Here is a 14,309-nt window from a genome sequence, read left to right on the forward strand (position 1 = left end):
AGAGAAGACAATCAGAGATTTCCTGGTTGTGCATGTGTCAAGCATACATTTCTAGGCCACGCATGGATCTGATTCTGGAGATCACTCCATACACAATGCCATGTGCTGACAAATGGTCTTGCATATTCCAGTGTGTATGATGTTTTTGGACATTGCTCTTTCAAAAGCTTGTGAAAAGATGTAACAAAGACACTTAAACCATAAAAACTGTATTTGAATAATCATTGAGGATCACTTTCAAATTCAGCCATACAATACAAAAGTCTGATTACAGAGACAAATAAAATAAAGCCACAAAATCCACCTCAAGCCATTGTAATATTATAAAATAATAGAATTTTTCACAATGACGGATTTTAGTGCTACAGTAAGATGTTGCAGTGCTTTGGAAAAGAGTAAAATGTCAATCATAGATCTCATTCAAACACCAAAACTAATTTTTTAAATGGAGAGTGAGTACTAGATACTTTTCAACCTGATTGATGTGTTCAGATGGGTGCCAGATTTTGTTCTTTAAAAAATAAATAAATGTGGCCCTGAAGTGAAAATATATTTTGTGATTAAAACCGTTAAATATAATACAATTTGCATTTATGTTTCATATCTGTCCACTTATAAATTGTGTGACATCCCTCATTAAAAAGTCAAAATAAGAAACAATATCAAGCACATTGTTTTTAGTATTTCACAACAGATTTAACAGTTGAGATTGAAATGAACCCTGAAATGCTTTATAAATAAAAACCAAATCACTACAATTTTTAAAGAGCTAGTCAAACATATCTGCTAATTACACACATTATTATTATTTTTTAAACAACCACCTGACAAAATCTCAAAGATAATGACCCATGAGTGGTTTTACATTGATGAGCCTGGGCTTTATGAAACATCCAAAACGGCCAAGTATACATTACCTACTTATTCATATATAAAAAAAATAATGCATCTCATTATGTGTAACTAAGCAGGCGAATAAAGACACTGTATTAGCGGCAAATTCTAGTGAAATTCAAAGTCAGAGTTTTCTAGTCACTGTGTAAAATAACAAAATATCAAACCAAATTACATTTATCTGGTAGCACAAGTACAATTTTCAAGAAAACATTTTAGAAAAAGAAGTTTTAAAAGTTTGAATTGTTCACATTGGGACCAGTAAGTAAGTAAGATCTGAGAAAATGCCACTTGGCTAGATATTTTGTTATCTAATGCAATGAAATTCAGATATTTGTCATTATCCATATTTTTTGGGTGCCCTGTAAAGAGATCATTTGATTATTTGGCTCATCGTTTAATCTATAAACTATAAACTTGACTATATCTTATAAACCAGACACTCTCCTTTGTCGCATAATAGACATGAACATTTATCTAAAGTGAGGTGAAGGGGGAGAGGCTAAAAAGTGCTGTGTGGGAGGACTGGTTCAGAGAAGACACAGCCCAGACCTGAGTCTGCCAAGCCACAGCGTGGCTCTCTGAGGACAAAGCTCTGTCTCAGTCATATCAGTACTGAAAGTGCAGAGCCTTTTCCTTTCAAACAAACACATACAGTAAACTGAAGACTATCGGCTAATGCACCCCACCCTCTATCTCTACTTATCACATTCTTGTTTAGTAAGAAAATCTGAATACAACATTAACCAAAGCTACTTTTCATGTGGTATGCAAGGGAGTTTCTCAGCAATTATAACACACAGAGGTAGAGTCCAACATGACCTGGTCTCCCATATGTAACAATGGTGCATTGTGAGGATTTATCGTCCATAAATATTACTTTTCCGATATGAAACTGTTTAATGAATTGTTTTTATTAAACAAAATACCTGATTTTTTTTTTTTTTCAGTCACACATTGTGTGATCTTGCTGATCATATTTTTGTTTTAGTGGCTTAAAATTATATATATTCCACATAAGTGGTGAAAAAAATGGCTAAAAAACCTTTTGATAAACATTCATTTAAGGTATAAGTCGTTTAGAAAATGTGCAAGTCACAGCGGATGTTTTCCCTCCAAGACAGGTCGTGTGTTCTTGATTTGAATCACTCACACTGATTACATCAGCAAGGGTCAGATTATCATTCTAACAGTTTGACTTTAACCATCTATTACGCTGTGGTTCCTAAAAAGAGTTACAGGCCAAAAGGCAAGGTTTTTTCCCCCACATTTGGTGCATAGCGAGTGTTAATTTAGGTCCCTTTGTATACCTAACTATGAAAATAGTGTAATTGAGAAAGTCTTCCTCAATGATTTTGCCGGAAGTGTTGAAAAGAGGCATGTTGGCAAACTAAGCATTGTTTACTCAGAGATTACTTCATAAGGGAGTACAAAACCAAATATCAGAGGTGTTTTGGATTCTCTCCTTCTGCTTTCAAGAAACTGATTCCTTCATATTGACTATAAAAGTGCCCTATTCAGAGTGTGACTTCCTCTATGTCATCATCAAATGATGTAATGGCCCTGACCATGGGTCGGCTCTCAGAGACTTGTAGAGTGCTTCTATTGTTGGGGAGAGAACTGATGTTTAGTCCATTTGGTGTGTCTGAGTCCCTCCTCCGTCCATTCACTGGTCCTGAAGGGAACTGGGTTGTTAGAGGGGGGTTTAGAATCTCCATCTTGCTGGATGGATCTGAAGGAGGTGGAGTGGCTGTGGCCCCAAAAAGCTGCTGCATGAGGTTGGACTTCCTCTCTTTGACCAGGCCACTCAGATCCAGCCCTTCATCCGCTTCTCGAGGTGACTGATTTGAGTTTCGTGTGCCCAAACCTGTACGGGAGGCAGATTTACCAAAAGAAGGGGCATAGCTGCCAAAAGAAAGATCAAGATCCGCACTAGGTCCCTGTGCTCTGTGACCACCTCCTCTTCTCCCACTCCCAAATGTCTTTGTGTTCTCCTCTGGCTCTGTGAATTTAAAAATACCGTTGTGGTTGCGTTTCTCGGACAATCTTAGAGGAGAGCGGACACTTCCCGTGTCATCAGAGAAGAAGTCTGAGTCTTGACCCTGAGTCTGCATGTCGATCTGATGCATCTTAAGCAATAGCTGCTCTTTGCGCTGGCGTTCCTCTTCCACACACTCCTCTTGATTGGCCTGGGTCTCCAGATTTCTCGCTTTATGTTGTAACTCTCCCAGTTCACGCTGCTTCCTGCCCTCTTCCTCCTTTGGAGAAATAGACAGGCCATTCCTCCAATCTTCTTCCTCTCTGTCCAGGCCTACTTTATAAGAAACTGAATGATTAATCGCTAAAGTTGCAAACATGCATTTCAACAATTACACTACCTAAAAATCGTATTCAGCAAAGATGCATTAAATAGTTTAAAAGTGACTACAGACTTTCACATTGTTATAAAAATTCTATTTTAAATAAATGCTGTTCTTTTGACCTTTCTATTAATCAAAGAATCCTGAAAAATGTATCATGGTTTCCACAATAATTACCTCTGTTTCCCTTTAAGTTCTTCTCATTTGAGCTGGGCTGATCTAGTCTTTGCCTCTCCTTGACTTTCAGCATCTCCGTTTCTCTCTCTCTGTCATGCTGTGTGTCTTTTCCTCTCTCCTTCTCCCTTGTCTGTTCCATCACAGATTCCATGCCTCTTTCATTCTCCATTTCTTTCCAAAACTGTTGGATCTTCCATTCCTCTGCTTCTCTCAGTCTCTGCTCTTTTTCTTGTTGATCTTGCTGATGTATCGTAGGGGGAAAAAAAAGGATGACAAACAAACAAACAAAGGACCAGAAGAGAGTAAAAAACAAAGCTCATCATTTCTGTAAGGCTTGCTCACTGAAATGTTATGTATGTGTTAAAAGGGTTAGTCTGCACAAAATGAAAATTGTCAGCATTTTCTCACCCTCATGATGTTTAAATGTGACATTCAGTTGGCATTTCTCAATCAGTTAAAAGACACACAAGAACCAATAACGTATGGCATCACTAACGTCAAACCTGACAAAATATTTGAATATACATCAACAGCAGCTATTGCAGAGAATTTTTTCTACTTTTATGATTCTTTATGGTGTTATTTTTTGTCATTTTTAGAGCTTGACCGCTCCTGATCACAACTGAATTTAATGTAAGGGAGAAAGAAGTTCCACAAAAGATAAAAATGCATTTTAAATTACTCAAGTGTGAATAAATGATGACAGAATTTTCATTTTTGGATTAACTAGATCTTCAAACGTGTATAAAACATCTCTACCATAGATAAAATAATAAATATTCTGTGATATTCTTAATATTCTTGGCATTCTTAATTCAGAATGATCTAAGAATCATGGACACTCAAGCTGTAAAACTAATCAGCCATGTTACTAGTGTTCTTCTGTTGATTTAGACTATTTGGCAGAGGTTAAGAGGTCAGCACTTCATGCAGCAATGCAATGCTCAATTAAAGAATGAAGATTCGCTTTGGGAGCCAGCATATGAACTACTATTCTATTGTGTGCAGCATGCTGGTATACAGAAGGACAGACTTATAAGGCCAACCTTTTTTACTCTGTGGTTCACAGCAGGCTTTTGATCCTGAAAGTCAATCATTAAAAATTACTTCAAAGATTAATTAACAAGAAAATTCACAGGTATGTAAGCTAACAAAAAGATTGATAAAACAGAATGAGAAAGAGAGACAAGAAAGGTGTAAATTAAGCACGCGCTAAATCAAACATCAACAAAAGAATAACTGCGAAGAGTATCAAATGAAAGAAGATGAAACAGAAACATGATAGAAATGGGGTTTTAGGTTCTCAAACGTCACATTATGCGCCAGAAAATGCTTAACGTCAAGTGAGCGCCCTAGGAAGTCACTCGTGTTATTCGTTGTTGTCGATTCTGAGGATTCTGATTGGCTTGCATGGCTTTATGATTGGCTTGCTGATTGGCTTGCATGGCCTTCTCCCTACACTGCCGCCCATAGGTTTGGCATAGTTATGATGGCGCTCGACAGCGTATTTATGCGGGTTGATGTAAATGACAACTTTTTTGAAAACGATGTTGTGTGCACGATGTTATTATTGAAAACGGAGGGGGGGAAATATTCGTTTCTCTAAATACACGGCTATGTGTAAATGTGGCCTAAATAGACCTTATGTAGCCCCGCCCCTTTTCAATGCTGCGCTTGTTATCTTTTGTCTTCCGATTTGTATTTTCACAGCGATCTTGCGTATTTATGAATTAAAATCTTCCCGGTCTACTGACATTTGTTAAGACATCTGGTTTAAACATTACAATCCTCATGATAACTTTCGTTAACTTTACATTAAAGGTTCCATTTTGTCAAAACTGAAATTTCCTGGATTTTTTCATGATAACAGAGGTCTAGGGGCTATGAAACTATCATATAAGTTTCAAAACAGTCGATCCACAGACAAATGCACACAGCCTGCATAAAGTAGCTGTGCCTTTTCATGAGCCGCTGTGACTTCCGTATAAATGTGATGTCAGAACTACTCAGTCACCGCCTTCAGTCCCACCCCCACCAATGGTGGGTCACTCAGAAAACAACAGGCCAATCAGAAGAGAGGCTCATGAATATTAAGTAGACAGGCTTGTTTTTTGGTACTCATACTGGAAATATATATTCTTAAGGACATTAAAACCTAAAATAAAACTTCAGAAAGGTGTACAATATGGAACCTTTAAGTTAATCCACTTAAAAAGCTAATTACTCCTGGACAGCAATGTCATAAAAATATACAGAGCGACCGCAAAAGTTCAAAGACAATATTCTAAAGATGGCTGCTCCCTTGTTTCTCTAGCGCATAAGGTCTATAATGTGTTGAGGTTTCTAGCTCAATATGCAGCATTTATGTACTCTGTTCTGAAATCTAATTAGCTGCCTACAGAGGCGGCATTTTAAGGCATCAGATGATCTTAAAATGACAAAGCTGTTCCAAAAAGTTATTTCAGACAAAAAATCCAAGATTGCAGACAAAGACAGACGTGTCAATAATAAACATTACATTTGAACATATTGAATTATTATTTAAATTATATTTATTTAATATTTAGTAATCATTAAATAATAAAAACAATAAAAAATTGTTCATTCGTAATAATAATTGAACATAAAAATTTATTATTTTACCCAACATCTGTGTATGATGTATTTTCATGCTTATTAGAGTATCACACTATTAGTTTAGCAACATATTAAAGGGATAGTTCACCCAAAAAATTTAATTCTGTCATCATTTACTCAAGTTGTTCCAAACCTGTATGAATTTCTTTCTTCTGTTGAACACAAAAGAAGATATTTTGTATGTCGCAGAATGTCGTAACTGAACTGTTGATTTTGTTGACATTGACTTCCATTGTATTTTTTTTCCATACTATGCAAGTCAATGGGGTCCATCAACTGTTTGGATACCCAAATTCTTTAAAATATTTTATTTTGTGTTCAGCAGAAGCAAGCAATTCATACAGGTTTGGAACAACTTGAGGGTGAGTAAATGACAGAATTTTCCTTTTTGGGTGAACTATCCCTTTAATGTCAAAATCTGAATAGGGTGCTATATTTGTGAGTTGCTTCCTAAGTAGAGCGTTACAAATCAGTTCAATGACGATTTGGATGCTACCTATATAGGCAACAGACAACAAGGCAGCTCACTAGATTTTGAAACAAAGCTATAGTAAACGCTGGGCTAATTAATGCCATACATTAAACTGAAACTCTGTGCGGTTAAATGCAATTTTATGAACTAGAGGTCTCTTATGTTTAATAAATAAATTGGTTTCAGCAAAACAAAACACAAAAAGACATGTCACTTATAAGTTCTTTATCAAGCAGGCTGTACGTGCCTTCAGGGAGATGTAGTCATCGGCCTGGTTGTCAGGTGGGATTCCGTTGGTAAGAGCTGGAGGTGGCGATGGGAAGTCCAATGAGGACGTTCTGTCCTCTGTCTGTACTGCTTTAGTGCTGGTTGTATTGGAGCCTTCAACACAAACACAAACATGTTACAAAATACATAGATTACTGGCACAAACACATAAATTCATTATATATAATACTATTCCATTCAAGGCCCTTAAGTCCTCTTCAAACACTCTCATACCTAACCCATAGGACCACTGTAAAACAAAGCTGAAACACACGGGAATATACAGTAATCGCCATAGGAATATGTTTGTTATGGAGTCATTGCTTGTCTGCTAGTAGTAGTTATGGACTGAACGTTTAAGTGTCCTGGGAGGAAGGTGAATAGTACAGTTGTGTAATTAGACTTAGATGAGCCTATCAATAAACGCTGATCTACCTTTCCGTTTGCTGCCATTCTCTAGTTCTTTTCTGGAAGAAGTTTTAAGTGTCCTGTTAGCGTAGATGTTACAAGTATCCAGCTCCCTTTCTTTCTCCTGAAATAAGATGCAAAAAATTAACATGGTGTGATGGGTTTGCGATTAAATTAATAAACATCTAACGCTGGATACAGCTTGTGGGTGTTCAGTATTTGGTACCTTTAGTTTAGTGCAAAGTTTCTCTACTTCCTCCTGTAGGGCTTTAACTTCCTGTTGTGCGTCGTGAGTTCTCCTCCTCTCATTAGCTAGCTGCCTTTGAAAGCTCCCACTACTCAGCTCCATGTTCTTCTCCAATTCCTGATGATACATTACACACACAAACTTAGACATAAACACATACTGACAGCGTGATCCTTACAGGATGAAGTCATTGCAGTCATAACTCTTAAAAGGAATTTATTTTTAGGAAATTAGAAACCAGGGCAATATTCAATCTTGATCATTGTCATAATTAATATTTAAAATCTATAAATTAAAATTCATAAAAATTGCCAATTTTATATTTAATTTTTTAAATTATTTAAATATTAATTTTTATTTTTTTAAATATTATACAACTATAAAAATTATATAATATAAAAAATATTATTTATTACAGAAATATAAAAACACATTTTCTCATCAATTTATGTCAAAGTTTTCTTTACAAAGAGAATTTGTAAAAATCAGTTAGCATTATATAAATGTAAAAGAAATTATTATATATTTATTATAATTATACAAGAAAATTCATAAATAATAAACAATAATAAATGTTAGTCAGTAGATCATTTGAGCAAGCTGAGTTGACAAGAAGTTGACAAGAAGAATTCACAACCAAATGTTTAAGTTTGCAAGGCATACAAATACTGTACATTTACATGATCAAAACATGTAAGATATAGCGCTAGCCCAACAAGTGACAGTTTGCCCCGGAACAGCAAGCCATCCTTATTGTTGAGCCCTGCAATGTTGCTTTCTTTTTTTTACCTTTACTCTGCGTTCACTTTCTTGTAATTTGCCTTGAGCGTACATCAGTTTTCGTGACAGTTCCTCTCTCTCTCCAAGATTCTGGTCATCTGCAAGTTGCTGCAGTTTCTGAAGCTGGCCGCGACAGCGCTGGAGCTGGACGTCTGTTTCCCTGAGGCTGCGTTCAGCTGTGCGCTGGCTCTCCTGACTGCGTCGCAGCCTCTCGCGGAGGACGTGAGTCTCATTGTTGTGACGAGACAGCAGCTGCGAGATCTCGCTCTCGGTGTCATCGTAGCGATGCAGGGCTTTCTCTTGCCGCAGCTGTAGCTGTCGCAGTAAACGGTTCTCGCGCTGCAGCTTGTCTGCATGCAGCCTCAGCTCAGATAATGCGTTCTTCAACTCGTTGATCTTTAGCAGACGTGCAGAAAGCATGCGCTTGGTGACGGGGTCCACTTCTTTGGATGGAGCGTCTTTACTCAAACTTTGTGATCGGATGCCTCCTGATTGATGCTGAGGATGATGGGATAGGAGACGGCGTGACACACCTTTATGCACACCTGAAAAGAATAATAAATATAAGTACACATAAGTAAATAAGGCCTAAAAAAACCCACACAAATATATATTAAAAATTTCAATATGTTTTACTGTATTTTTGACCTTCAAAAATCATTGTACTCTGCTGATTTGGTGCATAAGTAACAATGTTGAAACGGTTTGTGCTACTTAATATTTTTGTGGAAAGCATGATATATTTTTCTTTGATGACTCTTTGATGAATTAAAAACTCAAAAGAACAGCATTTATTTAAAAAAGTAAAAGTCTATTACTTTATTATTTAAGACTTTGGATCATTTTAATGAAACCTTGCCGAATAAAAGTAAACGTAGTGTTCACATAGCCTACATTTGAATGGTAGTGTACAACCCAACAATCCTATTAATATATTGGCATTGACAATGATTGTGGTAAAACAAATAAAGTCATTTTCTACTCAAATGATGCTTGATGCTAAATATCTCTTATGCAATCTGCTGGTCGTTATTGGTACTGCAGGACACAACAGTTATTTCCTAAAAGATGCTTTAGTCTGTTACCCTAACCCTAACCTAATATCCAGGTTATATTCCATCAAAATAAAAAAAATAACAATTACATATAGCATAAAGAAACTGAAACCAATTATAGGACCATTTAGAATATTTTGCAGACATTATTTTTATGATAAGGATTTTTTTATGGCATTTGGATTTTTTACTAGACATATTTTTGTGATTATACTTCTCGATGATTTTCATTACTGTAATACATTTTTTTTTTTATAAACTAATATAAATATATATTTGTATTTAAGTATTTTTTGTTATTGTTTTGTACTTTTTTCTATGCATCATATTAAATTAAACTATAAAATAGAATTACCGGTATTAACTATTATTAATAATTATTACTTATTTTTGTTTTCAGAGTTAATTATGACCTGGCCATGTCCTCGACAGGTTTTGTGAGAAAGCGTTAATTTATAAGACTGCAGTCTTTTGAGTGAGAACATCACACTGCTGCCCATCACTCAGATCAGGATGATTCACAGCAATCAGAGTGTCTCAAGAAAATTAACTGAAAAAAAAAAAAAAATTTGCCATGCGCTGTCAAGATTTAGATGCTGATGGCCTTGATCATCATGTTAATTATATTACACATGTAACTAGTGGATAAGAGGACACCTCAGACTAATTTAATGCGGTTGACCTTCTGGATTGCTGATGAATTTGTTCCATTATGTTGCTGGCTTTTAATAAAGTGAGTGCAAAGGAGAGGTAAACAAGGTTTTCCATAAACAGTACTTGAGTTAAATGAACTCCACAAGTACGAAACCTTGCCAGTAATCATTATCCAAACATGATATGGGATCAATTCAATGAGCATCTTGTGCTTCAAGTACATTTTATTTATATTTTATTATTATATTATAATTATTATATACTTTGTTTTTATTTATTTTTTAAATCTTCTTTCTAGATTTTCAATGGGATTTCAGACTTTTGGACTCCACTGGATGTGTTTGCCTATTATGCGCGTGTGTATACCTGTTCGATGTAAGGGGCTGCTGGACACTCTCTTAGATCTCCCTTTTCTGTGTGGAGATGGAGAGTCTGGCGAGAGCGACCGATCCGAGTGCGAGATGTTTTCATAATCATCCGAGTAGAAAGAGGCACTGCTGTGATCTCCATCCGAACACCGATCGCGGTCTGGGTCTCCAGTCGGCTCTTGTGTCCTGGTTCGCGCATGTTTCCCAGCCGAGCTCCCAATGTCTTTCCAGTATTTCTCCTGTTTCCCAGAATGTTGAGGAGATTCCGAGATCTTCGCATCACTTCGGTGAGACAATCGGCTGTGCTCCGATTCCTGATTTTCTGCATGCAAGTCCATGTCTTCCCCTGCAATACAGTTCACAATGATCGAGACAACATCAGACTGAGACTGAACTGAATATGCGCTTCACTCACAATTAATAAACAGCACACATCCTTTCAAACACACAAATCAAAAAAGGCACGGTATGTTTGCAAATCAGGTTGGAGTTTGTGTGTGAGCCTTGAGCGAATCGTGACACAAATCCAGACGCTAAACACTCAAGCTGTCTGAGAGGCTTCATCACGATTGAATTAAGACAACGTCACATTTGTTGCTCATTCACGACAGTAACGTGTTATTAATTCTTTAATATTAATATTAATTGGCTAGGCGAGCCAAGACATTAACATTCAAGACACTAAAATTTGGTACATTGATTTAGCCATGATTGATCAAATCTCAAACACCAAGGCACTTAGATATGTGGTTTTAGATATGTGTTTGCCAGACACTTTCTTACCACATCATGGCATAAATTGTGTTGTGATGAATATGATGGTCTCAAATTGAGCACAAATAAGAAATCACTAAGTGTCACTAAGAACAAAGAGTCAATAGAGCTGGTTACAAGACAAAAATGAGCTACAGCAGATCTGTGGTGTATCGTCATAAAATAAGCAAGATTTATGACCCTTTTCTAAGGCTACTGACAAGTCCTCATTTTTCTGTCCCTGAACCTGCACAATCCTGATATCCTCTCTGGTCCTCGGTCACCATGGAGATTGAGTATGCCCTTTGTAAGCGGGCCAATAATATCATTCACTCCTTAATGGCATGCTAAACACATTCGATTACTGCCTCACCTTTCACCTCTCTCTATTTTGGTAAAATGTTTCTATGACATCCATTAAGACATGTCAAAAAAAATTAACATTAAAAAAGAAAAAACTCTATAAAGGAAATCTTGAGTTTTATAAGACCTTCACCAAACAAACAGCCAAATAGCCTATAGCTTAGCCAAAAAAAAAGTCCTAATAAATTATTTTTTAATTAATCTGTAATTGAGACCAATTTTGACATATTCTGCCACAGACCTACTGACATTAGGTAAGGAAAATTATGCAAATGCAAAACTGATACAATAGCACACAAGCAGAGAGTGTTTTTACACATAAGACATTCATACATTGAGTCAGTCTAATGTTAAAACCCTTTTTAAATGACCAAGGAGGAGCCCATTATTACACAGTGTTTTGTACATATGTGATGAACTGGCATCAAGCACTGAAACCACCTGCACATGACAGGCCACTTTGACTTTGAATGGCCTTAGTAACCATCACAACAACAAATGTCAATCAGTTTGGTTGACATTCTTATAAAATTGACATAAAAAAGAACATAAAGTGATTATATCAAAATATATAGGCTATAATTCAGAAATGTATAGCATTCAATTGAGATGAACTTACAATAATGAAGACATTAGGCACTGTTGCCAGATATCATAACAAAAGAGCTTTATGAATTCAGAACTCGGGAAATAAGTAAGGTTATCCAACTTACAGGTGTCCATAAACAACAGGAAGTCGGTCAACAAGTCTTTATTTAAAACAAAACAATGTCTGACTGCATCTTAATACGTGTATCATTGTATCAAGGAAGAAGCTGCTAACGTTAGTGTTTCTTATTTACTAACTGGTTGTTAGTGTTTTCCGAGTGACAAAAGGAATAGCAAACCCTGAACGTACACTGCAAGAACGCGCGTTAAATTATCTTAAAAGTACTTACCAGTTTCTTGTTCTTCAGTCAGTTTCTTCATAACATGGCTCGATTAACGGCTCGCAAACTCGCTAGCCAGCCACTTGACGAGCTAGCTGGATTATATCGTGCAACTAGGACAACACACAACACTCTCAACTGGAGAGACGACACCTAACGATTAGCAAAACCTTAAACGATACGGTAAAGAAAGAGCGAATGCGGATGTTTGGTCGTCTATCAGTTAATCAAGCGTCATCTGAGGTCGATTATGGCGGAGACTGTGGCTTTTGAAGAGGGATATGTGCTTTACTGAAGGAGTTGGTGAAATCTCTGAATCCACGCCTCGCCTTCTGCTACTGGACTGGTGTCATAGTGACGCCTCTCCATGGCAACGTGCGCGCCCCTGTCACTCCGTCACCACTTGTTGATCTCGGCTGATATTACACTGACAGACTAGACAGGCTTCAGGCGTCGGTGGTATTATTAAAAGGAGCAAAACTCGTCAGAAAGACATACAATAAAGAAAGTCTTGAGTCAGACTGGCATTAATAACTGAAATAATAAGACATTAAAAACTTTACTTGTTAGCAATTAGATATGACAGCACTTAGATGATAGGCTATATAAATATATTTTTTATAATATTATTTGAGCTAAAATATGTTTATATTTAAAATATACGTTTTCATATTATATATTTTTCCAACAGGAATAATGTTTAAAAAAATAAATACATAAAAACAGCTTTTGTCTTGTGTTGAAAAACACACGTTTTTCAGGTAGCTTTGCAGGTCGGTTTCTTAAAGCTACACTGTGTAATTTTTTAAGTTGATTCTTAGCAAAAAACAAATTTGTTCTTTCAAAATGATATGTGCTCATTAATGTGTAATTACTTCTACCAACTAATCAAGTATTCTCGTAAGCGTAGATTCTGCCATTTAGAATACATACGAGCGTGTCGCTCGAATGGCGGCAGCCATGTTGCGCCTCCATCTTGAAAATACATTAGCCAAAGAGGGACATACCTGGAAATTCAAGCTTCGCCTATTGCGTTTTTACACTCAGTGGCACTGTGACGAATGCAAGGGGGAGATTACTCGCGACTGCCAGCAGATTTGAAATAATATGGCCACCATAGGAGTTAAAATGCCCTCGGAATGGGAGGGGCTAGAAAGTAAGATTCAGATGGTAGTCATATACAATTTCACCGCTAGATGGGAGAAAATTCTACACAGTGTAGCTTTAAAGCGTCTTGGAGACGTTTCTTCTGGATTTATTCTGTCTCAGTTTTTTCTGTTTCTTCGTGTAATCACAGAAAGACTCGATGATGGATCAGATCTTAGTGTGGAGCATATTGGCTGTTGTCAGACTCCTTGTGCATAAAAAAAATCTCATTGGATTATTACAATTAATAGCAAAATAAATGTTTGGAGATGTAAATTTCATTTTTTGTGTATACAAATTTTTTGTGTGTATACTAAATACTAATGTGCCTATAAGACTTTTGGTACGGTCCTCTATATATATGTGACCCTGGACCACAAAATCAGTCACATGGGTACATTTTTTGAAATTGAGATTTATACATCACCTGAAAGCTGAATAAATAAGCTTGTCATTGATGTATGGTTAGGATTGGACAATATTTTGCCGAGATACAACTACTGTTGTGAAAATCTGGAATCTGAGGGTGCAAAAAAATTCTAAACATTGAGAAAATCGCCTTTAAAGTTGTCCATTTATGTTCGTGATTGTGCTGCGTTCACTCACAAAAATAAATGTTTTCTATATTTATGATAGGAAATTTACAAAATATCTTCATGGATCATGATCTTTACTTAATATCCTAATTATTTTTGCCATAAAATAAAATCATTTTGACCAATACAATGTATTGTTGGCTATTGCCATAAATATACCTGTGCAACATGTGACTGGTTTTGTGATCCAGGGTCACATATGT

The 14,309-nt window shown here is 36.4% G+C and overlaps 1 protein-coding gene across 4 annotated transcripts; it reads right to left on the minus strand.

The window, feature by feature from the left end:
- Positions 1-195: 195 nt before the first annotated feature.
- On the minus strand, positions 196-12,803 carry lca5 (lebercilin LCA5). 4 transcript variants are annotated; one of them, XM_081386668.1, is made up of 9 exons: positions 12,374-12,803; positions 10,318-10,665; positions 8,252-8,787; positions 7,442-7,579; positions 7,243-7,339; positions 6,788-6,921; positions 4,478-4,513; positions 3,432-3,672; positions 196-3,208 (listed from the first exon to the last, which is right to left on the minus strand). In XM_081386668.1, exons 1-9 carry the CDS (start codon positions 12,402-12,404, stop codon positions 2,412-2,414), a joined length of 2,358 nt encoding a protein of 785 aa, XP_081242794.1. In that variant the 5' UTR covers positions 12,405-12,803; the 3' UTR covers positions 196-2,411. The 4 variants fall into 4 exon arrangements, with proteins under 4 accessions (XP_081242794.1, XP_081242795.1, XP_081242797.1 ...); XM_081386669.1 differs by having other exon boundaries at positions 202-3,205; XM_081386671.1 differs by lacking the exon at positions 4,478-4,513 and having other exon boundaries at positions 202-3,205.
- Positions 12,804-14,309: the final 1,506 nt, after the last annotated feature.

Source organism: Scardinius erythrophthalmus (assembly GCF_964197995.2).
Source record: "Scardinius erythrophthalmus genome assembly, chromosome: 15".
In the NCBI taxonomy this organism is placed as follows: Eukaryota; Metazoa; Chordata; class Actinopteri; order Cypriniformes; family Leuciscidae; genus Scardinius; species Scardinius erythrophthalmus.

Bases quoted from the DNA above. Each gene is read 5' to 3' on its own strand.
- lca5 (XM_081386668.1), bottom strand. From the start codon at position 12,404: ATGAAGAAACTGACTGAAGAACAAGAAACTG. The intron at 10,666-12,373 runs GTAAGTACTTTT...ACTGTATTGCAG, and splicing joins GACTGAAGAACAAGAAACTG to GGGAAGACATGGACTTGCAT. The intron at 3,209-3,431 runs GTAATTATTGTG...TTTCTTATAAAG, and splicing joins GAACTTAAAGGGAAACAGAG to TAGGCCTGGACAGAGAGGAA.